The sequence below is a fragment of the Manis pentadactyla genome, chromosome 3 (assembly GCF_030020395.1).
Source record: "Manis pentadactyla isolate mManPen7 chromosome 3, mManPen7.hap1, whole genome shotgun sequence".
NCBI lineage: Eukaryota > Metazoa > Chordata > Mammalia > Pholidota > Manidae > Manis > Manis pentadactyla.
In genome coordinates, this window is record NC_080021.1 from 71,481,587 (window position 1) to 71,508,925 (window position 27,339).

The 27,339-nt window shown below is 36.0% G+C and overlaps 1 protein-coding gene across 1 annotated transcript in view; it reads left to right on the forward strand.

Moving 5' to 3' along the window:
* ARMC1 (armadillo repeat containing 1) overlaps positions 1–27,339 on the forward strand; it is a 67,763-nt gene that overhangs the window by 15,803 nt on the left and 24,621 nt on the right. Inside the window, exon 4 of the mRNA XM_036907501.2 lies at positions 19,025–19,214. Coding sequence (XP_036763396.1) covers positions 19,025–19,214 — 190 coding nt within the window. The remainder of the gene's footprint in view (positions 1–19,024; positions 19,215–27,339) is intronic.

A 27,339-nucleotide genomic window follows, 5' to 3' on the forward strand; every position in this document is an offset into this window, starting at 1 on the left:
AGCATCTGTGGAGATGATCATGTGGTTTTTTGTCCTTCTTTTTGTTGATGTGGTGGATGATGTTGATGGATTTTCGAATGTTGCACCATTCTTGCATCCCTGGCATAAATCCTACTTGATCATGATGGATGATCTTTTTGATGTATTTTTGAATTCGGTTTGCTAGTATTTTGTTGAGTGTTTTTGCATCTATGTTCATCAGGGATATTGGTCTGTAATTTTCTTTTTTTGTGGTGTCTTTGCCTGGTTTTGGTATTAGAGTGATCCTTTCCTTATAGAATGAGTTTGGAAGTATTCCCTCTTCTTCTACATCCTCTTCTTCTACTCTTTGGAAAACTTTAAGGAGGATGGGTATTAGGTCTTCACTAAATGTTTTAAAAAATTGAGTGGTGAAGCCATCTCTTCCAGGTGGTTTATTCTTAGGTAAGTTTTTGATTATGATTTCAATTCTGTTGCTGGTAATTGGTCTGTTGAGATTTTCTGTTTCTTTCTGGGTCAGCCTTGGAAGGTTTTATTTTTCTAGAAAGTTGTCCATTTATTCTAGGTTATCCAGTTTGTTAGCATATAATTTTTCATAGTGTTCTCTAATAATCTTTGTATTTCTGTGGTATCCATAGTGATTTTTCTTTTCTCATTTCTGATTCTGTTTATGTGAGTAGACTCTTTTTTTCTCAATAAGTCTGGCTTGGGGTTTATTTTTTTATTTTCTCAAAGAATCAGCTCTTGCTTTCATTGATTCTTTCTATTGTTTTATTGTTCTCGATTTTATTTATTTATGCTCTAATCTTTATTATGTCCCTCCGTCTACTGCCTTTGTGCCTCATTTGTTCTTCTTTTTCTAGTTTCGTTAATTGTGAGTTTAGACTGCTCATATGGGATTGTTCTTCTTTCCTGAGGTAGGCCTGTATTGCAATAAACTTTCCTCTCAGCATGGCCTTTGCTGCGTCTCACAGATTTTGTGGTGTTGAATTATTGTTGTCATTTGTCTCCATATATTGCTTGATCTCTGTTTTTATTTGATCATTGATCCATTGGTTATTTAGGCACTTGTTGTGAAGCCTCCATGTGTTGGTAGGATTTTTCATTTTCTTTGCATAATTTATTTCTAGTTTCATACCTTTGTGGTCTTAGAAACTGGTTGGTACAATTTCAGTCTTTCTGAATTTACTGAGCCTCTTTTTGTGACCTAGTATATGATCTATTCTTGAAAATGTTCCATGTGCACTTGAGAAGAATGTACTGCTTTTGGGTGTAGAGTTCTGTAGATGTCTGTTAGGTCCATCTGTTGTAATGTGTTCTTCAGTGCCTATGTCTCCTTACTTATATTCTGTCTTGTTGATCTGTCCTTCAGAGTGAGTGGAGTGTTAAAGTCTCCTAGAATGAATGCATTGCATTCTATTTCCCTTTTTGTTTCTGTTAGTATTTGTTTCACATATGTGGGTGCTCCTGTGTTGGGCACATAGATATTTATAATGGTTATATCTTCTTGTTGGAATCACCCTTTTATCATTATGTAATGTCCTTCTTTGTCTCTTGTGAATTTCTTTGTTTTGAAGTCTTATTTTGTCTGATAGAAGTACTGCAACTCTTGCTTTTTCCTCCCCATTAGTTGCATGAAATATCTTTTTCCATCCCTTCACTTTTAGTCTGTCTATATCTTTGGGTTTAAAGTGAGTCTATTGTAGGCAGCATATAGATGATTCTTGTTTTTTTATCCATTCAGTGACTCTCTGTCTTTTGATTGGTACATTCAGTCCATTTACATTTTGGGTGATTATCGATAGGTATGTACTTACTGCCATTGCAGGCTTTAGATTCGTGGTTACCAAAGGTTCAAGGTTAATTTCTTTACTATCCAAGAGTCTAACTTAACTCACTTAATATGCTATTACAAACAAACACAATCTAAAGGTTCTTTTTTTTTTCTCTCCTTTTTCTTCTTATTCCATTCTTTATATATTAGGTATCATATTCTGTACTCTTTGTCTATCCCTTGGTTGACTCTGGGGATTGTTAATTTAATTTTGCATTTGCTTAGTAATTAGCTGTTCTACTTTCTTTACTGTGGTTTTATTACCTCTGTTGACAGCTGTTAAGCCTTAGGGACACTCCCATCTATAGCAGTCCCTCCAAAATAGACTGTAGAGATGGTTTGTGGGAGGTAAATTCTCTCAGCTTTTGCTTATCTGGAAATTGTTTAATCCCTCCTTCAAAATTAAATGATAATCTTGCCAGATAAAGTAATCTTGGTTCCAGGCCCTTCTGCTTCATTGTATTAAATACATCATGCCACTCCCTTCTGGCCTATAAGGTTTCTGCTGAGAAGTCTCATGATAGCCTGATGGACTTCCCTTTGTATGTGATCTTTTTTCTCTCTCTGGCTGCTTTTACTAGTCTGTCCTTATCCTTGATCTTTGCCATTATAATTACTATATGTCTTGGTGTTGTATTCCTTGGGTCCCTTGTGTTGGGAGATCTGTGGATCTCCATGGCCTCAGAGACTATCTCCTTCCCCAAACTGGGGAAGTTTTCAGCAATTACCTCCTCAAAGACACTTTCCCTTTTTCTCTCTCTTCTTCTGGTACTCCTATAATGTGAATATTGTTCCATTTGGATTGGTCACACAATTCTCTCAATATTCTTTCGTTCTTAGAGATCCTTTTTCTCTGTGTGCCTCAGGTTCTTTGTATTCCTCTTCTCTAGTTGCTGTTTCATTTATTGTTTCCACCGTGTGTAATCTGCTTTTAATACCTTCCATTGTGCTCTTCAATGATCTGATCTCTGACCGGAATTCATTCCTGACTTCTTGAATATCTTTCCCAACCTCCATGAGCATGGTACTGATTTTTATTTTGAACTTCCTTTCAGGAAGGTTCGTGAGGTCGATGTCATTTAAATCTTTCTCAGGAGTTGTATTCATAATTTCTCTCTGAACCTGGTTCCTTTGGTGTTTCATATTTGTAAATGGCACCCTCTAGTGTCCAGAAGGTCTTCTCTCTGGGAGCTACTCAGTCCCTGAAGCAATGTCAGGGGTCGCAGGGGAGTGGTATTGGTGCCTGGGGGGAGGAAAGAGCTGTTTCCTGCTTCCTGGCTGCTCTGCCTATGTCCCCTGCCAGAACCAGTGGGCCGAGCACACAGGTATAAGCCTCTATGCTTTGCATTTGTAGTTGCTGTAGACAGCTCTTACCTCCGGCTGGCCTAACCTCCAGGGTAGGGTTTGCTGGTTTGTGAGCCATGTGGGACTGGCCGGGAGAAAAGCGCAATAGCCTACATATCCGGGAGGGGGTCCTTGGAGCTGTGTAGCCAGCCAGGGAGTTGGAGCACCTGAAGATTGTGAAAGCTCCCAACCTGCTGGGCAGAGTGCTCCCAGACAATTTTGTCTACCTGTCCTTTCTTCTGAGCAGTAAGCTCTGTGCAATCGTTGCCCCTTTAGCAGCCCTCTTGCTAAGGGCTTCCTTATTAGGAAGTCTCTCACACTGCCCACCTTTCTTTTGTCCCAGAGCAGCCAGATATGGATCCCTGCTTTCCACAAGTGGCTTGAATCTCAGTCTCTGTGGGGATTCTGCCTGTCTTAGCTTTCCAACCCCCTAATTATGAGAGTACCATGCAAGCACCATGAAATGTAGGTTTGTGCTCCCAGAGCAGATCTCCAGAGTTAGGTATTCAGCAGTCCTAGGCCTCCACTCCCTCCCCGCTCCATTTCTCTTCCTCCCACCAATGAGCTGGGGGTTGGGGAAGGGCTTGGGTCCCTCTGGGCCATAGCTTTTGTACGTTACCCTGTTCCGTGAGGTTTATTCTTTTCTCCAGGCGTATGCAGTTTGGCACAGCCCTCTTTCCTGTTGCTCTTTCAGGATTAGTTGTATTGGTTATATTTTCGTATTAAATGTGGTTTTAGGAGGAAGCCTCTGTCTCACCTCTCACGCCACTGTCTTTAATCCTCTATAATCACTTAATGATATGGAGACAGACTACATCTCTCCACTCCTTGGAAACACCTGTTGATGGAGACTAAGGCCAGTCGAGAGATTCTGGAAACACTGCAATTATACTCACACTAAAGTTGTGGTTTGTATGTATGTATGTAGTAAGCATGTATGTGTAAATGAGAAGTATATCTACAAAACAAAAGGGGGTCTACTTGTATCTTTATAAGAGAAGTGGTGTGTCATTTCAGGTGTTTATTTTGGTGTATCATCTGGGAAGGAGATCCTGAGATGGAGTTAGGAATTGAAGAGGTTTATTGTGCCATAAGATAGAGGAGACTGAAGCAAGGAATTAGGCTACAATGCAGATCTGACATCTGTCTGCAAAGGAAAGTAGAGAGGAAAGTGAGTGGGCAAGGAGTGTCTCAGATTGCAATGCAAATCTGACAGCCAACTGGCCAGTGTTCCAAAGGAAGGGTTACCCTGAAAATGAGTCTTGGTTTGGGAAGAAATGGCCAGGCCCTAGGCTCCGCACTGACTGCTCAGTCACTGGGGGATTCTGGAGAAAAGAGCTTGGAATGAAGGATTGAATGGTGTGATGGATTTCAAAGCCATACAATTGGTGGCTGTATGATTTCCTGCAGCTGCAGGGCAAATTTCTTTCTTGAGGTGACATCCAAGCAGGACATCTTTTTGGCTGCCACAATAGCTTATCTTCTTAATTCAAAATAATGTATATATTTTAGGATAATGTGGTGATGGTTGCTGGCTCTTACAGTAGTAAAACAAATAAATGTCATTATAATTTGGTCCTATAGCCCTTTCAAAAGTAGAGATACAATGTAATAATTTTTATATACATTTTGCAGTTCATGTGACTGCAAGATTGCCTTTCAGGTTTTTTAGAAGTCACCTCTGTTTACCAAAGTAACTATCTTATAAGTTTATTAGTGTATTTGACTATTATGAGAAAGTTAATAAAACTGTGTGTAAACATTAAGACTGTAAAGTATCAGAATCAGGTTTGGTTCGGCATGCTTAGTTTGGTGTTATGAACTCTCTCATGGCTTGGGCATGATTTTCTTTTTTTAAGAAATTAGATTGTGCTGGCATTTGTACTATCTCTTCATCTATTTATTTCTGTTGAGTACCTCTATTAAAAATTCTTAAAAATCAAAGTGAAAAGTTTTTCATATAAAGCTGGGTGAATTTTATACATGGATAACTGACTTAGCACTGTAAATATGTTTTTTAGACATTATTTTGCATTTTGACGTGTGTTATCAGATACATATGACTGATTTATCACTATCCTAACTTAACTAGTGTGTGAACTAATTGGTATCCCATTCTTACATATGTCACCTTGGTAAGTCTTAGCACAAGAGATCTATATTATACACCTTCACTGTTTTCTTTGGTCCCATGACAGCTACCAACAGGATGGGATTCAGATCGGTATTTCTCTGTTTAGGAGTACTGAGTACTGAGTTAGGGGTACATTTAGCTATGATTCTGTGGAACTGTGCAGATGAGAAAGTATATGAGGGGTTTACCCATATCGCAGAAAGACTAACAGAACAGAGAAGATCTGTTGTTGAGGACTGCTGCTTTATTGACTGAAGAGAAACCATCAACCTGGCAGTGAGCAAAGGGAAAACCACAAAGCAGAGGTAGGTAGGGAGAGTGGAAGTTGTTCTCCACATGGTTAGTTGGGAAGAATGTTTTTTTGCCCTTTAATCACCATACTGTGTTTTGCTACAGAGTTTTGCTGAGATTTTAACATGTCATCCAGCATCAGGTTTTACTTGTGTTAAGGTCAGATTTGTGCTTACAGGTCGATAATTGGGTTGACTTCAAAGTTACTGTTACTTTCTGTTCTTTGTGAAGAGAATTTTAAGTTCTCTGTCACTCAGAATGAATCTGGCATTATGTTCTAATTTTATCTTCTTCCATAAATAAAAACTTGTCACTAGAGGTTAGAATCTTTTTACATTTTCAGTTCTGGATCCCTTTGTGAAGAGAATTTTTACATTGTCAATTCAGGTGAACATCTAAATCTTGTTTAAGACATTTGTTAATTGGCATTTCAGGAGTAATACTTCTGATCCAAGATATATTCATAAATGTAATTGTGAATATCTAACGTGAATTAATCTGTAAATAAAAGCACTTTAATAAAATATGGCAACTGAACTATAAAATACCCCATTTCATCTGGAGAAACTCCTAAAATTCTGGATTTTGAAATAGTGCCATAATAAATGGCAGTCTATTCTTTTTGCTAAAATCTTGGATGAAAAGCCTTTGCTTCTTTATGCCTTTTTTGTCTGTGTTTTGTTTTAACATATCATTTAACAATATCATTAAAAGTATGATATGTGATTTATTTATAAAGATTAGAAAATAGAAGAAAATCTATAATGCTGAGTATCTTTTCACTTAAATATGTATTTATAAATCATATTTTTTAAACTTTAGATTGAAATAATACCAGACTTAATAAAACTATACCTACACTTATATTTTGGACATCCTGTACTTTGATTCCCCAGATTTTAACATTTTGCCATTTGTTTTACCATTTTAACATTTCCTTTATTCTTTCTCCATACATGATGATGTTTGGTACATACATATTCATAACATATATATTTTTTCATTGTAGTATGTCTTTCAGGTTTAAAACAGTGTCCTTTGTCAAATTTAATGCTTGGATTTGGAGCTGGAGTTCTTTGCTGTCAGTACACAACCCACATTCTCATTGTTATATATTTGCCTGGCTTACACTTGCCCATTCCTTTATTTCTAAATCACTTTGTTTTAACAGTGTCTTGTTTTCTGAGCCAAATTGAAAATCTTTCTCTTTTTATTAGTGAGCTAAGTGCATTTATATTTATTGATGTGACTTGTTTTTGTTGTAGTTATGACATATATTATGTTATGGCGGTTGTGTTTCTCTTTCTGCATGATGCTTTCTTTTTTTATTTTGAAAATTTCATCTGATACTTAGACTTATTATTACAGTGGTTGCCTTTGTACTTTTTTTTTAATATTTTGGTATCATTAATCTACAATTACATAAGGAACATTATGTTTACTAGGCTCTCCCCTTCACCAAGTGCCCCCCACAAACCCCATTACAGTCACTGTCCATCAGTGTAGTAGGGTGCTGTAGAATCACTACTTGTCTTATCTGTGTTGCACAGCCCTCCCAGTGCCACCCCCCACACTATACATGATAATCGTAATGCCTGCTTTCTTCCCCTCGCCCCCCCTCCCCCTTACCCCTCCTTTCCCACCCATCCTCTCCAGTTCCTTTCCCTTTGCTAACTGTTAGTGCATTCTTGGGTTCTGTGATTCTGCTGCTGTTTTGTTCCTTCAGTTTTCTCTTTGTTCTTATACTACACATATGAGTGAAGTCATTTGGTACTTGTCTTTCTCTGCCTAGCTTATTTCATTGAGCATAATGCCCTCTAGCTCCATCCATGTTGTTGCAAATGGAAGGATTTGTTTTCTTCTTATGGCTGAATAATATTCCATTGTGTATATGTACCACATCTTCTTTATACATTCATCTACTGATGGACACTTAGGTTGCTTCTATTTCTTGGCTATTGTAAATAGTGCTGCGATAAACATAGGGGTGCATCTGTCTTTTTCAAACTGGGCTGCTGCATTCTTAGGGTAAATTCCTAGAAGTGGAATTCCTGGGTCAAATGGTATTTCTATTTTGACCTTATTTGAGGAGCCTCCATACTGCTTTCCATAATGGTTGAACTAATTTACATTCCCACCAGCAGTGTAGGAGGGTTCCCCTTTCTCCACAACCTCGCCAACATTTGTTGTTGTTTGTCTTTTGGATGGTAGCCATCCTTACTGGTGTGAGGTGATATCTCATTGTGGTTTTAATTTGCATTTCTCTGATGATTAGCGATGTGGAGCATCTTTTCATGTGTCTGTTGGCCATCTGAATTTCTTCTTTGGAGAGCCATCTGTTCAGCTCCTCTGTCCAGTTTTTAATTGGATTATTTGATTTTTGTTTGTTGAGGTGCATGAGCTCTTTATATATTTTGGATGTCAACTCTTTATCGGATCTGTCATTTATGAATATATTCTCCCATTCTGTAGGAAGCCTTTTTGTTCTATTGATGGTATCTCCTTTGCTGTACAGAAGCTTTTCAGCTTGATATAGTCCCACTTGTTCATTTTTGCTTTTGTTTCCCTTGCCTGGGGAAATATGTTCATGAAGAAGTCACTCATGTTTTTGTCCAAGAGATTTTTGCCTATGTTTTTTTCTAAGAGTTTTATGGTTTCATGACTTACATTCAGGTCTTTGATCCATTTCGAATTTATTTTTGTGTATGGAGTTAGACAGTGATCCAGTTTCATTCTCTTACATGTAGCTGTCCAGTTTTGCCAGCACCATCTGTTGAAGAGACTGTCATTTCCCCATTGTATGTCCATGGCTCCTTTATCATGTATTAATTGACCATATATGTTTGGGTTAATGTCTGGAGTCTCTATTCTGTTCCACTGGTCTGTGGCTCTGTTCTTGTGCCAGTACCAAATTGTCTTGATTACTGTGGCTTTGTAGTAGAGCTTGAAGTTGGCGAGCAAGATCCCCCCTGCTTTATTCTTCCCTCTCAGGATTGCTTTGGCTATGCGGGGTCTTAGGTGGTTCCATATGAATTTTTGAACTATTTGTTCCAGTTCGTTGAAGAGTGCTATTGGTAATTTGATAGGAATTGCATCGACTCTGTAGATTGCTTTGGGAAGGATGGGCATTTTGACAATATTAATTCTTCCTAGCCAAGAGCATGTGATGTGTTTCCATTTGTTAGTGTCCTCTTTAATTTCTCTTAAAAGTGTCTTGTAGTTTTCAGGGTATAGGTCTTTCACTTCCTTGGTTAGGTTTATTCCTATGTATTTTATTCTTTTTGATGCAATTGTGAATGGAATTGTTTTCCTGATTTCTCTTTCTATTAGTTCATTGTTAGTGTATAGGAAAGCCATAGATTTCTGTGTATTAATTTTGTATCCTGCAACTTTGCTGAATTCCGATATTAGTTGTAGTAGTTTTGGTGTGGAGTCTTTAGGGTTTTTTATGTACAATATCACGTCATCTGCAAATAGTGACAGTTTGACTTCTTCTTTACCAATCTGGATTCCTTGTATTTTTTTGTTTTGTGTAATTGCCATGGCTAGGACCTCCAGTACTATGTTGAATAGAAGTGGGGAGAGTGGGCATCCCTGTCTTGTTCCCGATCTCAGAGGAAAAGCTTTCAGCTTCTCGCTGTTAAGTATGATGTTGGCTGTGGGTTTATCATATATGGCCTTTATTATGTTGAGGTACTTGCCCTCTATACCCATTGTGTTGAGAGTTTTTATCATGAATGGATGTTGAATTTTGTCAAATGCTTTTTCAGCGTCTGTGGAGATGATCATGTGATTTTTGTCCTTTTTGTTTATGTGGTGGATGATGATGGATGTTTGAATGTTGTACCATCCTTGCATCCCTAAGATGAATCCCACTTGGTCATGGTGTATGATCTTCTTGATGTATTTTTGAATTCGGTTTGCTACTATTTTGTTGAGTATTTTTGCATCTACATTCATCAGGGATATTGGTCTGTAATTTTCTTTTTTTGTGTTGTCTTTGCCTGGTTTTGGTATTAGAGTGATGCGGGCTTCATAGAATGAGTTTGGGATTATTCCCTCCTCGTCTATTTTTTGGAAAACTTTAAGGAGAATGGGTATTATGTCTTCTCTGTATGTCTGATAAAATTCTGTGGTAAGTCCTTCTGGCCTTGGGGTTTTGTTCTTTGGTAGTTTTTTGATTACCGCTTCAATTTTGTTGCTGTTAATTGATCTATTTAGATTTTCTGTTTGTTCTTTGGTCAGTTTTGGAAGGTTGTATTTTTCTAGGAAGTTGTCCATTTCTTCTAGGTTTTCCAGCTTATTAGCATACAGCTTTTCATAGTGTTCTCTAATAATTCTTTGTATTTCTTTGGGGTCGATCGTGATTTTTCCTTTCTCGTTTCTGATTCTGTTGATGTGTGTTGATTCTCTTTTTCTCTTAATAAGTCTGCCTAGGAGCTTATCTATTTTGTTTATTTTCTCAAAGTACCAGCTCTTGGTTTCATTGATTTTTTTCTATTGTTTTATTCTTCTCAATTTTACTTATTTCTTCTCTGATCTTTATTATGTCCCTCCTTCTGCGGACTTAAGGCCTCATTTGTTCTTCTTTTCCCAATTTCAATAATTGTGATGTTAGACTATTCATTTGGGATTGTTCTTCATTCTTTAAGTATGCCTGGATTGGTATATACTTTGCTCTTAAAACTGCTTTTTCTGCGTCCCACATAAGTTGGGGCTTTGTGTTGTTGTTGTCATTTGTTTCCATATATTGCTTGATCTCTGTTTTAATTTGGTCATTGATCCATTGATTATTTAGGAGCATGTTGTTAAGCCTCCATGTGTTTGTGAGCCTTTTTGCTTTCTTTGTACAATTTATTTCTAGTTTTATACCTTTGTGGTCTGAGAAGTTGGTTGGTAGAATTTCATTCTTCTTGAATTGGCTGAGGCTATTTTTGTGGCCTAGTATGTTGTCTACTCTGGAGAATGTTTCATTTGCACTTGAGAAGAATGTATCCTGTTGCTTTTCAGTGTAGAGTTCTATAGATGTCTATTAGGTCCATCTGTTCTAGTGTGTTGTTCAGTGCCTCTGTGTCCTTACTTATTCTCTCTCTGGTGGATCTGTCCTTTGGAGTAAGTGGTGTGTTGAAGTCTCCGAAAATGAATGCATTGCATTCTATTTTCTCCTTTAATTCTGTTAGTATTTGTTTCACATATGTTGGTCCTCCTGTATAGGGTGCATATACATTTATAATGGTTATGTCCTCTTGTTAGACTGACCCCTTTATCATTATGTAATGTCCTTCTTTGTCTCTTGTTACTTTCTTTGTTTTGAAGTCTGTTTTGTCTGAAACTATTACTGCTACACCTGCTTTTTTCTCCCTGTTGTTTGTATGAGATATCTTTTTCCATCCCTTGACTTTTAGTCTGTGCATGTCTTTGGGTTTGAGGTGAGTCTCTTGTAAGCAGCATATAGATGGGTCTTGCTTTTTTATCCATTCTATTACTCTGTGTCTTTTGATTGGTACATTCAGTCCATTTACCCTTAGGGTGATTATTGAAAGATATGTAGTTATTGCCATTGCAGGCTTTAGGTTCATGGTTACCAAAGGTTCAAGGTTGCTTCTTTATTATCTTACTGTCTAACTTAACTCACTTATTGAGCTATTATAAACACTGTCTGGTGATTCTTTATTTCTCTCCCTTCTTATCCCTCCTCCTCCGTTCTTCATATGTTGGGTTTTTTGTTCTGTGCTCTTTTTTGTTTCCTTTGACTGCTTTTGTGGGTAGTTGATTTTATGTTTTGTCTTTGGTTAGTATTTGCTTGGTCTGCTTTCTTTGCTTTGATTTTATTTTCTCTGGTGACATCTATTTAGCCTTAGGAGTGCTTCCATCTAGAGCAGTCCCTCTAGAATACCCTGTGGAGGTGGTTTGTGGGAGGCAAGTTCCCTCAACTTTTGCTTGTCTGGGAATTGTTTAATCCTTCCTTCATATTTAAATGATAATTGTGCTGGATACAGTATTCTTTGTTCAAGGCCCTTGTGTTTCATTGCATTAAATATATCATGCCATTCACTTCTGGCCTGTAAGATTTCTGTTGGGAAGTCTAATGATAGCCTGATGGGTTTTCCTTGGTAGGTGACCTTTTTTCTCTCTCTGGCTGCCTTTAGTACTCTGTCCTTGTCCTTGGTCTTTGCCATTTTAATTATTATGTCTCTTGGTGTTGTCCTCCTTGGGTCATTTCTGTTGGGATTTCTGTGTGCTTTCATGGTCTGAGCAACTATTTCCTCGTCTAGTTTGGGGAAGTTTTCAGCAATTATTTCTTCAAATACACTTTCTATCCCTTTTTCTCTCGCTTCTTCTTCTGGTACCCCTGTAATGCAGATATTGTTCTGTTTGGATTGGTCACACAGTTCTCTTAATATTCTTTCATTCATGGAGATCCTTTTATGTCTCTCTGAGTCAGCTTCTCTGCGTTCCTGTTCTCTGATTTCTATTCCATTAACAGCCTCTTGTACCTCGTCCATTCTGCTTTTAAGTCCTTCCAGAGGTTGTTTTATTTTTGTATTCTCCCTCCCAACTTTATCCATTAGCTCTTGCATTTTTCTCTGGAGCTCCATCAGCATGGTTGTGACCTTTATTTTGAATCCTTTTTCAGGAAGATAGGTTAAATCTATCTCCCCAGGTTTCCTCTCATGGGATGTCTGGGTTATTCTTGTCTGTATCACATTCTTCTGCCTTTTCATGGCGATAGAGATATTTGTAGGCCGATGGCGCATGTTTCAGCTGGAAGAACAAAGTCCCTTCCTGCTTGCCTGTCACCTTCCCTTCATGTGAGAATGGCGACCCCTGGTGGATTGTGCTGGGCAGCTGCACGCTGACGGGGCCTCTGAGCCTGGCCCCGGTGGCTGCGGTGGAGGTTCTGTGTGCATGGCCCGTCTCAGGCTGCAGCTCTGTTATGGTGGGGTTGCGCCAGAGGTGAATGGGTGGGAGGCTGTTAATCACTGTGAGGGGCCTCAGAGCTGTGCTGCCGCCCAGTGGGTTAGGGTGCCTGGAGTTCTCTGGGATTCCCAGCTGCTAGGCTGAGTGTGCCAGGATGCTTCCATCCAGCTGTGAGGCTCCTGTCCCTTTAAGATTTTTAAAGAGCACTCACTTTTCTTTTGTCCCAGGGGTGCCAGCTGTCGGAACCCGCTCACAGGTTTTACTGTTCTATTTCCCTAGTATCCAGCACACCATGCACTGTGTGTCTGCGCTCCCTGTGCAGATGACTAGGGCTGATATTTAGCAGTCCTGGTCTCCCATGGCCTCCCCACCCTGACTCCTCTCCTCCCACTGGGGAGCTGGGGTAGGGGGCGAGCCCTGGTTCCGCTGTGCCACGGCTTGTATCTTACCCCCTTCGTGAGGCGCTGGGTTCTCGCAGGTGTAGATGTAGCCTGGCTGTTGTACTGTATCTTCTGGTCTCTCTTTTAGGAATATTTGTATTTGTTGCATTTTCAAAAATATATATGGTTTTGGGAGGAGATTTCCGCTGCCCTACTCACACTGCCATCATGGCTCCTCCACGCCTTTGTACTTTTAAAAAATGTTCTGTGTTGTCTGTTTTCTTATTTAAGCATGCACTCTCTTCATTGTTAGTGTTTAATTGTAGTCTTTGACTCCCTTATGTATGTGATTCATGGTCATTGAACTTTTTGTACTTTTCTCTTTTCCCTTCCCCTTTCTTGCTTTTAAGTTGCATTTTTTTCTACTTTGTCAGCACATTTACATATTCTTACATTAGAATTTCCCCATCTTTGTTTTAAAGTTAGATCTACAGTTAAATATATAAAATGTTCATCATCAGTCCTTTGGTTAAAGTTTTCCCAGTCATCTCTGTTGGTTGAAGCTCATTGTCTAGTAAACTGCTCAAGAAAGTTTCAAATATTCCTTGAATTCTTTTATGCTTAAAACTCTTTTACTATAGCCTTGATACTTGAGGGACAGCTGGACTGGATTCATGGCTCACCTTTTGTTTTCTTGAGATTCTTGAAAAATACTGCTTCATTTAACCTTGATCTTTATGTTGTTTTTGAGAAGTATGGTGCCAGTTTATCTTATAAAAGATAAAGACAGTAGTAGTAGTTTAGTTAATATATGAGGAGCATTCTTCCATATAACCATTTTCTTTCCTACAATGTTGTTATTATTTTTTTTTTTGAGAGGGCATCTCTCATATTTATTGATCATATGGTTGTTAACAACAATAAAATTCTGTATAGGGGACTCAATGCACAATCATTAATCAACCCCAAGCCTAATTCTCAACAGTCTCCAATCTTCTGAAGCATAACGAACAAGTTCTTACATGGTGAACAAATTCTTACATAGTGAATAAGTTCTTACATGGTGTACAGTGCAAGGGCAGTCATCACAGAAACTTTCGGTTTTGATCACGCATCATGAACTATAAACAATCAGGTCAATTATGATTATTTGTATGATTTTTATACTTGATTTATATGTGAATCCCACATTTCTCCCTTATTATTATTGTTATTATTATTATTATTTTTAATAAAATGCTGAAGTGGTAGATAGATGCAAGATAAAGGTAGAAAACATAGTTTAGTGCTGTAAGAGGGCAAATGTAGTTGATCAGGTGTGTGCCTATAGGCTAAGTATTAATCCAGGCTAGACAAGGGCAACAAAACATCCACGGATGCAGAAGATTTCTCTCAAAACAGGGGGGGTGGGGTTCTAAGCCTCACCTCTGTTGATCCCCAATTTCTCACCTGATGGCCCCCCTGCGACTGTGCCTGTCTTAGGTTGTTCCTCCGTTGAGGAATCTTCCCTGTCTCTGGCTAACCAGTCATCTTCCGGGGCCATCCAGGGAAATGTAAAGTTGGTAAGTGAGAGAGAAGCAATATTGTTTGAAAAGGTCAGCTTTTTACTTTTTTGCAGATTTTTGCCCTGTGGCTTCTATGCCCAGCATTTGTCTTGAGGTATCTTTACCATTTCCTACAATGTTATTCTTAATGGCTGCAGTTATATTCCACATCCTTTGTAATTCTTTTTAATTTTGGGGGGAAATTATTTAGAAGAGAGGTTGGCAAATTTTTCTCTGTAAAAAGCCAGACAGTAAATATTTGGACTTTACTGAACATACAGTCTCTGTTGCAGTTACTGAATTCTACCCTTGTGGGTTTAAGCAGCCATAGATGATATGTAAATAAATGGGCTTTGGCTCAAGAATCCTCTAATTTCCCAGTCTAGGCCTTCAATGTTACCTAAACAAAGCTGTTAACTGCCTTCTTAGAACCCTTCTTAAGTTAAGATTGTTTTTGCATAAAAGATGGGTGTTTTCTGGGTTGCATAAATGTTATAAGAACACTTTTTCTTAGCAAACAACACAGACAAAAAAAAAAGGCAAACCAGCTCCTAAAGGAAAAGTTGTAAAGTTTTTCAAAAGATGAGATAAAGTCTTTAGCAATAAATAGTATATTCATTGCTTTCATAAGGTATATGGAAGTCTTAATTGACCTTTATGGATAATACAAAATGTTATTAGCAACATCTAGAATTACAGTGAACTGGTGTTTAAAATGACCAATAAGGATATATATTCTTATATTCAGAATAAAAAATATTTTTGATAGATAATATATATAGATCAGAGTTCTTCGTTTAGTTGTGTTTTATGAATAACATTTTGAACCTTTTTCAATACAGATAGCTAATTAGAAAAAGTGGTGAGGAATCAGTATACTTCATTACAGAATAGTAAATTACTGAGAGTAAAATTCCAATTACTTAGATGAAAGAGCTTTCCAAGATAGTCTTTTTTTCCTGATGTCAGATTTTAAAGACTGAACTAAATCTAGGGCATTAATCACTTCCTTCAGTTTTCACTTGCCTAAGAAGAGTAAGGCAATTAATACTGTTTAATTATACAGTCTCTCTTACATTTATGGCCAAATGTACCAGATAACTTGAGGCTTTTTCTGCTTGAACGGTTTGAATCACAGTATTTGAGCAGTAATTTTGTTTTTTGTTTTATGTTTTTTCAGATTATGATATATTCCAAATATATAGATGCTCTTGGATTTTTCTTTTTGGTTTTAAAAGCCTTTTTTTATATGGAAATAATTATTTATAGTTGATTTGTTTAATAGCAATATGCAGATATTTGATATTTCATACATTGTCCAGATCAAGAAGCAACTTTGTAACTCAGTTTGCTTATGTGGTTTTCTAAATTTCATTTTCCTAAGACACAATTTTAGTTAGTTTTAAGAGAGATCTGGGTCTATAAACACAGGTATTCTCTTAACCCTTTCATAGGAAGGATAGCAATAAAGAAGTCTGTGAGGTACACCTGAGAACATACTTAAGGTAACAAATTTATTTTATTATTCTGTAATTTTAAAATCTCTTAGTGTTAAGTAGATAGAAATTGAAACTCTCCCAGAAAGGAATTTATTACTTTGTAAAAATGAAGAAAGTTTGGAACTATGAAATAAGGAAGTTAAAAATTCTGGTGATAGGAGTGTCTGTTTCATATAGCCATTTTTGCTACTCTGTATTTGTTCTGTTTATGTAAGCAGACATAGTGTGTGTGACTCTATAAATTGTAGTTTTGTTGTAAATCCTCAGCTTTCTAATAGAAAGTTAGTGTGAGCAGCCTCCATAGCTACATTGGCAATTACAAATGCACGTATATTACTTATGCAAATTGTTCTTATGAGTAAATGGCACTTTCTCCCCTCACTCTGTTGCCACTAATGTGGAAACCAGGAAGAGGTTTATGAGAGAATTAAGCTCCAAAGCCCTAAGGAATCCATTAGATATATAGATCATCTTCTCTCCTGTGAATCTGGAATGGTTCTAGCTTTATACCATCCTTGGGAGAATTGAGAAAATAGTCACTTATTTTTTTAATATTTTTTTCAAGACCTTAGTCAGAAAGAGTCTTAGAGGAATGGTTTATCAAAAGTGTAGGCACAATTATTAACCAGGAGAAGAAAGCTGGCTTAAGCTGACAACAGAAGCATTTTTTCCTTTTTTCTAAAACTTCTGTCCAATATGGTAGTCAGTAGTTACATGTAGCAATTTACATTTAAATTAATTAAAATCAAATTTAATAACCAGTTCTTTAGTCACACTAGACATTTTCAGTGTTCAGTAGTCATGTGGTCAGCGACTACATTTCCATCACCTCTGAGAGTTATGGTGGACAGTACTGTTCTAAAAGTTCTTTGTCTAACTGCATAAAAGATTATTTTATATTTTGGATTACTCTTTTTTCATGGATTTTTCTCTTACGTTCTAATGGGAGAATTACTGAGTCTAAGAGAGTAGACTTTTTGTGTCTTTTTATCACTATTTTTTTCAAATAGTACTAATTCTCATGAGCAATTTCCATTTATTGGATTTTTTTCAAACGGTAAAGTCACCATATTGCAATTCTACCTCCTCCAATTCTAGATCAGTTGAAAAAAATTAACTGAGGTTGATGTAAACTGAATGGTTTGGGTAGGGACATAAACTTACTGAAATTGATTTGGAGAATTTTTTGATTTGCATTTTTCTGTGTAACAGTTTGTAATTTTAAACCAGATTCCCAAAGGGGTTAGTTAGTAGCCCTTTTCAGTTAAGAACTACTGTTACAAATTCTTACAGTGCAGAACAGGAAGGTGATAATTTGATGTTACAATCTTTTAATATTTTTTGTCACTACTGGTTCATTAAGAAATATATTAAAAAGTTTTTAAATAGTATGTATGTTTTTAAAAAGGTTATTAGATGAATCTCCAATTATGTGTGGTGATGATTTCTTCTTTCATTCAATACAAGCAGTATTGGTAAAAACAGTATTGAGGTGGAAAGGGGTTGTTTCCTCTTAAATTCCTGAGTGCCTCTAACCACTGTCCTCATACTCTTTACAACTTGTGGTTGGCTAGTACTTAAAATATCTCAGAACTGCAGTGACCTTTTCAATAAACTGTAAAACAGCTATTAGAAAAGTGCTGAGACATCTCCTTTAAAAAATGGTCTTTTTGATAGCTTCCTACAATACAGAGCCAAAGTCATTCAAAGTCATTGATTTCTGTAGTCAACAGTGGCCCAGAAAAGCACCTAGTATTAGTAAATTGAGTGCCCAGAAAACTGCCAGATTAAAATCCCTGGAATTGAAGCTCTATTTATATAATCAACCAAGTGTATAGTCTGAACATCAGAAATAGAAGTATTTCTGCTCATTCAGTAAACAAATAGATTGTACAAAAAATTGTTTGGCTCTTTGGAAGGCACAGAGAGAATACATTCCTATTCTTGAAGAGAAAGAAATAGTACTTAAGATCAGTAGAATAATTCCAAGTGTAGTACTTTGAATGCAGAGGAAGGAATGGGTTTTTGGAATGGAGAGGCTTCACTGAAGAAGATGCTGATTGATATGAACCTTCAAGGGAGAAATAAAGAGTTTGAAAGCATACACTTTAGGTGAAGGAAAGGACCTATAAAAGGTATTTATAAAGGACAAAAGGAGCTGATGTTGGTAGAGCTGAATGGGGACAAATTTTAAAGACCTTGAATGTATGTTACAAGGTTTGGACTTAATTTGAATATATGTATAGGTGAAATGAGGATTGCTTTTGTACAGTTATGTGTGCTTATTGTTTATTCAACAAAGTAATAAGAACCATTAGATCTTTGCTGTCTAATATGGTAGCCACTTAACCACATGTGGCTATTTGAATTTAATTAAAAGTAAATAAAATTAATTGCTTCAGTTGCACTTAACACATTTCAAGATTTTGGTAGGCACATTTGGTGAGTAGACCTCTGTAGTGCTGCTGTAGAACCTTACTGTCAATGCAGAAAGTTCTGTTGGACAGTATGGCATTAGATGTTCATGTGAGGAGCAATAGTGGGATTTGAAAGTTTAGAATGAGTACTTTTGTTTGAGTTACAGTTTTACAATACATGTTCTGTAAAATATAAGTTAAAAATATAAATTAAAAAATAGAATTAGTTTGAATTTACTAAGAAATGTCTTTATTAAATAACTCTAATATGAAGGTTCTCTTAATTTGTTTTCTTTCGGATTTTTGTGTTTGCATTTCTTGATGGTCAGGGTACTTTCACATTGAGAGCTGAATATTAGTGTTAATTCAGGGACATGTTATATCCTGATCTTCTTAGCTGATTTCCTATTTAATGATTTTGATTAAATGTGCTTTTATGCCACTGTAGTGATGAGTTTTGAATTTCAATGAACCCATGGGTTTAAAACAAAATTAAAAGACTTTATTATAGACTAACTGCTTTTCTACATTATTGATTATTCTAGGATTCACTGGTATTTCTTCTAAATTGAACAAAACATCAGAATGAAGAAAACAAGGCTTCACAAAGTTGAGGAATAAAATGACAGAATCAGTAGAAGACAGGACTAATTTATTAATTTATATGTGTTTCTTTACAAGGACTACAACTCCAGGAGAAACAAAACTTCTGGCTTCTGAAATCTATGACATTCTTCAGTCTTCCAGTATGGCAGATGGCGATAGTTTCAATGAAATGAATTCACGTAGAAGGAAAGCTCAGTTTTTTCTGGGAACTACAAACAAACGTGCCAAAACAGTGGTTTTACATATAGATGGTCTTGATGATACGGTAAGACAAACACCTGGTTTATAAAATGAGGAAGAGAAATAACAGTAACTACAGTAGTCCTCCTTATGCGTGGTGTCACTCTTCATGGTTTCAGTTCCCTGCAGTCAGCCACTGTCTGAAAACAGATGATTCTCTCTCTGATATACTACTGTCAGAAGGTCAGTAATAGCCTGTTGCTGTGTCACAATACCTACGTCATTTATTTCACTTAATCTAATCATGTAGACATTTTACCATCTCATATCATTGAAGAAGAGGAAGGGGAGTATAGTACAATAACATATTTTGAGAAAGAGACAATATTGACATAGCTTTTATTACAGTATAATTGTTCTGTTTTATTATTGTTAAGCTCTTACTGTGCCTATTTATAAATTAAACTTATCATAGATATGTGTGTATAAGAAAAAACAGTATATGCAGAGTTCAGTACTATCTGTGGTTTCAGGCATCCATTGGAGGTCTTGGACTATATCATCTGTGGATAAGGGGGGACTACCATAAATAGTTTCTTCAGTGTTACCTGCTAATAGTTTTTAAGAATAAGTCCCAATATCTGTATTTTATACTGATGAAGAGGGTCAATTAATCAGAGAACATACCAATTACAATTATTTATGCCCTAATACAACCTCAAAATATAAAGAGCAAAAACTGACAGATGCAAGAATAAATAGAGGAATCCACTGTTAGAGATTTCAACACCATTCTCAATAGAGCAAGTATACAGAAAATCAGTAAGGGATTAGAAAACACTAACAATGAAGTTAACCTAATTGGTATTTATAAGATACCTTATCCAACAACATATTCATTCTTTTCATGTACCAAATACATTTACCAAAATAGACTGTATTATAGGCCATAAAACAAGTCTTAATAAATTTCAAAGAATTAGAGCCATGCAAAGCATTTTTTTTTAGCATAATGAAAAGCATATTAAAAATCAGCAACAGAAAGATAGTTGGGAAATTTCCCAAATATTTTGTAAACTAAATAATACATTTCTAAAATACTCATGTGTCAATGAAGAAATCAAAAGAGAAATCAGAAGACATTTTGAATTGAATTAAAATGAAAATGTAATATCAAAATTTGTGGGTAGCAGCTAGAGCAGTGTTTAGAGGGGAATTCTTTAGTACTGAATGTCTAAATATATAAAAACGACAAAAGGGTTCAGTGGCTTAAGCTTCTACCTTAAGAAACTAGAAAAGCAAATTAAATCCAAAGTAAGCAGAAGAGGAGAAACAAGAAAGCAGGAATAAGTGAAATGAAAAATAATACATCAGTGAAATCAAAAGCTGATTGTTGACATGATTGAAAAATTGAAAAACTTAGAGCCTAAATGATCAACAATAAAAGAGAAGTCACAAATTATCAATATCAGAAGTGAGAGCAAACATCACTACAGATCCTATAGACATTAAAGCAAGAATAACTGAATGTAACTTCTTGCCATTACATTTGATAATGTAGATGAAACAGGAAAATTTCTTGAAAAACAAAGATTATGAAAGCTCATTCAAGAAGAAATAGATAACCTGAGTAGCTCTCAATCTATTAAAGAAATTAAATTTGTAGTTAAAAACCTTCCCATAATGAAAACATCTGGTCAAAATGGCTACACTGGTGAGTTCTACCAAACATTTAAGGAAGAAATAATAACAGTTGTACAAAGCAAACTTTTGGAGTATTGTGTAGTTTCTTCTGAACTCATTCTACTTTGCTTTTAATGTTAGCTACTCCCACTTTCTTTTGATTGGTGTGTATCTTCTATTTGTGTCTGTATTTCAAATGGGTTTCTTATAGGCACCATATAGTTGCCACCTTGCCTTTTTAGCCAGTCTGAAATTTTCTGCCTTTTAACTGAGTGTTGGGGTCATTTACTTTTAATATGATTAGTGTATGGTGGATTTTAAACAATCATCTTGCTAATTGCTTGCTGTTTGTCCCATATGTTCTTTATTTTCTTTTTATTCTGCCTTTTGGACTAACTGAATTTTTTTTATGATTCCATTTTATCTCCTTTGTTGGCTTGTTAGCTACAGTCCTTTCTTCCTTTTTTGTTGGTGGATTTAGGTTTTATTTTATATATTTTACCACAGTCCAGCTTCAATTAGTGTTGTTATCACTTCATGTATAGTGTGAGGCACTTGTAACACTACTTCCATTTCCCTTATCTCTACTTTTGTGCTGTTACCATATGTTTAACTTCTGCATATATTATAAACCCAAAAGTATATTGTAATTACTTTAAGTAGTCTTTTTGGATTTTTTTCAGTTTATTTTATGGTGGTAAAATACATATAGCATAAAATTTGCTGTCTTAACCATTTTTAAGTGCACAGTGCAGGGGTATTAAATATATTCATAATGTACAACCATCATCACCTTAAATCTATGAATGTACAGCTTTTTGTCTTGTAAAACTGAAACTCTGTACTTAATAAACAGTAACTCCTCTTTCTTCCTTACTCCAGCCCCTGGCAACCACTCTTCTACTTCCTGTCTTTATGATTTTTGTAAAAGTCAGTCTCTTTTAAAGACACTGAAAAATAAGAAAAAGTATTTTGTATCTACCTATGTAGTACCATTTCTGGGTCTCACCTTTGCATAAATGTAAGTCTTCATCTGTTAAATTTTCCTTCTGCTTGAAGGACTTCTGTTAACATTTCTTAGAGTAGTATAGGTGTATTTGGAATAAATTCTTTTTTTTTTTAGTTTAAATAGGATTCACATGAATGATGGTGCAACTTTAACATTGTCTAATTCCAAAACATTTCATCATCCCAAAAGGAAACCTCATACCCATTAGAATAATTTCCTTTAAGCCCCTGGTAACCACTCATCTACTTTCTGTGCCCATGGATTTGCCTATTCTGGACATTTCATATAAGTGAAATCATACCATATGTGGCCTTTTATGTCTAGCTTTCACTTAGCATAATGTTTTCAAGGTTCATTCCTGTTGTAGCATGTATCAGTACCTCATTCCTCTTTATAACATTCCATTTTATGGATATACCACCTTTTGTTTATTTGTTAATCAGTTGATAGATACTTGGGTTATTTCCACTTTTTTGCTATCAGGAATAATTCTGTTATGAACATTTGTGTAGAAGTTTTTGTGTGGATGTATGTTCAGTTCTCTTGGGTATATTCCTAGGGGTAGAATTGCTGGGTGATACGGCAACTTTGTGTTTAGCTTTTTGAGCAACTGCCAAACTGTTTTCCACAGTGAGTGTACCATTTTATATTCCCATAAGCAATGTATGAGGTAAGTAGTTTCTCCATATCCTCATCAATATTTGTTGTTTCCTCTGTGTGTGTGTGTTTAATAGTTATCCTAGTGGGTATGAAGTGGTGAAGTGGTATCTTACCGTGATTTGGTTTGCATTTTCCTAATGACTAATGACATTGGGTATCATTTCATGTGCATATTGGCCATTTTTTAGTAGTTAATTTAGGGTTATTGTATAAATCTATCACAGATTTTCTCTTTTGGAGAAATGTCCATTCTTTGCCCATTTTTAAATTGCTTATTATGTCTTTACATTGTTGAGTTTTATTATTATGTATAGCATTGGTTGATTTTCATATAGTGAAACACCTTCCATTTGTAGGATAAATCCCAGTTGGTCATGGTATATAATCTTTTAAATACTCTGCTTGATTCAGTTTGCTGGGATTTTTTTTGAGGCATTTTGCATCTAAATTCATACAAAGTGTTGATTTATAGGTTTTTTTCCTTGTGATGTCTTCTTCTGCTTTTGCTATCAGCATAATATTGGCTTCATAAAATGAGCTGGGAGGTGTCTAGATGAGTTTGTGAAGGATTGGTGTTAATTATTTAAATTTTGTAGAACTTACTAGTGAAACCTTTGTCCTGGGCTTTTGTTTGTGGGAAATTTATGATTATTAATTTAATTTCTTTATTTATTACAGACTATTCATATATTCTTCTCTCTTTTTTTTCTTGAGTCAGTGTCAGTAGTTTTATTTTCTAGGAGTTTGTCCATTTCATTGAGGTTACATAATGGCTTGAATACACTTGCTCATAGTATTTGCTTTTCATTCTGTTGTCTCAATAAGGTTATTCATAATGTCCCTTCTTTAATTCCTGATTAGTAATTTGAGTCTTATTTTTCTTGGTTGGTCTAGCCTAAAGGTTTATCAATTTTGCCAATCTTTCTAAAGAACCAAATTTTGGTCTCGTCAGTTTTTTTCCCCTCCTTTTATTTCTTTTTTGCCTTGCTTGTATTTCCTTCCTTCTTGCTTTGGTTTTAGTTTATTCTTCTTTCTTGTTTTTCAGAATGGAGATTTAAGTTACTGATTTGAGATTTCCTGCTATTTAAATGTAGTTATTATAGTTATAAATTTTACTTTAAGGGCTGCTTTCTTTGCATCCTGTGGATTTGGTATGTAGTGTTTTCAGTTCATTCATCTCAAAGTATTTTCTAATTTTTCTTGTGATTTCTTTGACCCATTGGTTGTTTAGGAGTTCAGGAGTTTGTTGACCATATATTTCTGAATCTTATAAATTTCCTTCTGTTACTGATTTCCAATTTCAGTTCATGGCATTAGATAATATTGCATCAATTCTTTTAAATTTATTGAAACTTGTTTCATGGCTTAACATGATCTACCCTATAGAATGTTTCACATGCACTTGGGAATGTATATATTGTTCGTTGGAGTGTTCTGTAAGTGTCATGTTTAATTGTTTTATAGTATTATTTACATCTTCATTTTCCTTGCTGAACTTTTGTCTAGCTGTTTTGTCCATTTTGAGTTAGATATTGAAGTCTGACTCTTTCAGTTTTGTATGTTTGGAGAAGTCATTATTCTTTTGAATGATATTTTTGATGGGTATAGAATTCTGTGTGACAAGCTTTTTTCTTATTGTACTTTAAGATACTGTTCCATTGTCCTCTCCTTTGTATTATTTCTATTCAGAATTTTATCAGTTTAATTTTTTTCTGCATGTAATGTATCTTATTTTTCCCTCTCTGTCTGTATTTATTCTATCACTGCTTTTGATCAACTTGTTTATAGTGTGCCTGGATATAATTTTCATTGGTTTACTCAGCTTCTTGGATCTCTGGGTTTATAAATTGCAGCAAATTTGTACTTTTTTCTGATTATGTCTTCAGATATTTTTTCTTCCCCCTTTCCCTTTGGTCTTTCAGGGATTCCTGTTACACATATTGAACCATGTGAAGTTGTGACAGAGCTCACTGATACTCTTTTCATTGCATTGCCAATCTTTTTTTCTCTGTTTCATTTTGGATAGTTCCTACTGCTGTATTTCCTACAGTTTTCATTCTTCTGCAGGTGTTTAATTACCTTTTTAATCTCATTTGGTGTATTTTTCACTGTATAAATTGTTGTATTTTATCTCTAGAAGTTTGATTTGAGTCTTTTTTTTTTTTTTAGATAATTATTTTTTATTGAAGGGTAGTTGATGCACAGTATTACATTACATTAGTTTCAAGTGTACAACACAGTGATAAAACATTTATATACATAATTCTATGTTCCAGCTATCACCCTACCAAGCTGTTACAATATCTTGACTATATTCCTTATGCTATACATTACATCCCGGTTACTTATTTATTTTACCATTGGAAGTCTGTCCGTTTTTTTTTTTTTTTTTTTTTTTTTTGTGAGGGCATCTCTCATATTTATTGATCAAATGGTTGTTAATGACAATAAAATTCTGTATAGGGGAGTCAATGCTCAATGCACAATCATTAATCCACCCCAAGCCTAATTTTCGTCAGTCTCCAATCTTCTGAGGCATAACAAACAAGTTCTTACATGGAGAACAAATTCTTACATAATAACTTACATAGTGAACAGTACAAGGGGAGTCATCACAGAAACTTTCGGTTTTGCTCATGCATTATGAACTATAAACAGTTCAAATATGAATACTCATTTGGTTTTTATACTTGATTTATATGTGGATACCACATTTCTCTCTTTATTATTATTATTTTTAATAATAAAATGCTGAAGTGGTAGGTAGATACAAGATAAAGGTAGAAAACATAGTTTAGTGTTGTAAGAGAGCAAATGTAGATGATCAGGTGTGTGCCTGTAGACTATGTGTTAATCCAAGCTAGACATGGGCAATAAAACATCCACGTATGCAGAAGATTTCTCTCAGAACAGGGGGTGTGAGGTTCTAAGCCTCACCTCTGTTGATCCCCAATTTCTCACCTAATGACCCCCCTGCGACTGTGCCTGTCTTAGGTTATTCCTCCCTTGAGGAATCTTACCCGTCTCTGGCTAACCAGTCATCTTCTGGGGCCATACAGGGAAATGTAAAGTTGGTAAGTGAGAGAGAAGCCTTATTGTTTGAAATGGTTAGCTTTTTACTTCTTTGCATATTTATGCCCTGTAGCTTCTATGCCCAGCATTTGTCTTGAGGTATCTTTACCACGTGGAAGAATTATGATACTCAGTAAATTTGATATGAGGCACGAATTCTATTTAAGGGTTGTAATTAGGAAGGAAGAAGAAAAGCTATAGAAGTAGCAGGCGGAAGAAAACCTGGGAAGATTGATTATTTCTTTGACATATCTTCTTGTAGAGTAACTTCAGCATGTATAGGTTTTAAGCTACTACTTAAATTGCGCACACACATTAACATAATAGGAGTATAGTTACATAACCAAAGCATATCTGTAATTACCAGCCATCTCCAGTGAAACCAAGAAAACCAGTTAGGCACCTTAGGCATTTGTGAAAACTTATCTATGATATGGTGGATATTGTCCAACTGAACTTGAACAGTCTGAGAGAAATCAGACAAATTAAAACAACCCATTCCTGGGGAATGTTCACATCCCTTATGTTCTTTTAACAGTAAATAGTCTGTAGTTGTAAGATTTTGGAGCGCTACAATTTGCACTTCTCCTAATTCTTGGTTGAGTTCCACCAGTATAGATCCAGTCAAATTTGTTCTTTTACTGTATGCACAGGCCAGCTTAGATATCTCCTTCATTCCCATGGCAAGTCCAGGAGCTGGTGGGATGAGTGCATCTACAGCTCTAGCAGTGCGTGGATCTTTGTTGGGGTTTTTTGATGATCATCTTCTGGCATGAGTCTTCCAGAGAGTGCTGATGTTGGAAGTTCTCTTTCATATCGTATCTTAGTTCATTTTTGGGGTAGCCCAATTAGGCTTTGATCTTCTGTATAAACGCAAACAGACCCTTTGCCTACACATTTATATGCCCTTTATACCCTTGTGTAGAACTCATTGGAGGTTACCACACAGGAACTGCCCTTTTTTTGTTTGTTTTGTTTTGTTTTGTTTTTGGTATCACTAATCTACACTTACATGACGAATATTATGTTTACTAGGCTCTCCCCTATACCAGGTCTCCCCTATAAACCCCTTTACAGTCACTGTCCATCAGCATAGCAAAATGTTGTAGAATCACTACTTGCCTTCTCTGTGTTATACAGCCCTCCCTTTTCTCCTACCCCCCATGCATGTTAATCTTAATACCCCCTACTTCTCCCCCCCACTTATCCCTCCCTATCCACCCATCCTCCCCAGTCCCTTTCCCTTTGGTACCTGTTAGTCCATTCTTGAGTTCTGTGATTCTGCTGCTGTTTTGTTCCTTCAGTTTTTCCTTTGTTCTTATATTCCACAGATAAGTGAAATCATTTGGTATTTCTCTTTCTCCGCTTGGCTTGTTTCACTGAGCATAATACCCTCCAGCTCCATCCATGTTGCTGCAAATGATTGGATTTGCCCTTTTCTTATGGCTGAGTAGTATTCCATTGTGTATATGTACCACATCTTCTTTATCCATTCATCTATCTATGGACATTGAGGTTGCTTCCAATTCTTGGCTATTGTAAATAGTGCTGCGATAAACATAGGGGTGCACTGATCTTTCTCATACTTGATTGCTGCATTCTTAGGGTAAATTCCTAGGAGTGCAATTCCTGGGTCAAATGGTAAGTCTGTTTTGAGCATTTTGATGTACCTCCATACTGCTTTCCAGAATAGTTGAACTAACTTACATTCCCACCAGCAGTGTAGGAGAGTTCCCCTTTCTCCACAGCCTCGCCAACATTTGTTGTTGTTTGTCTTTTGGATGGC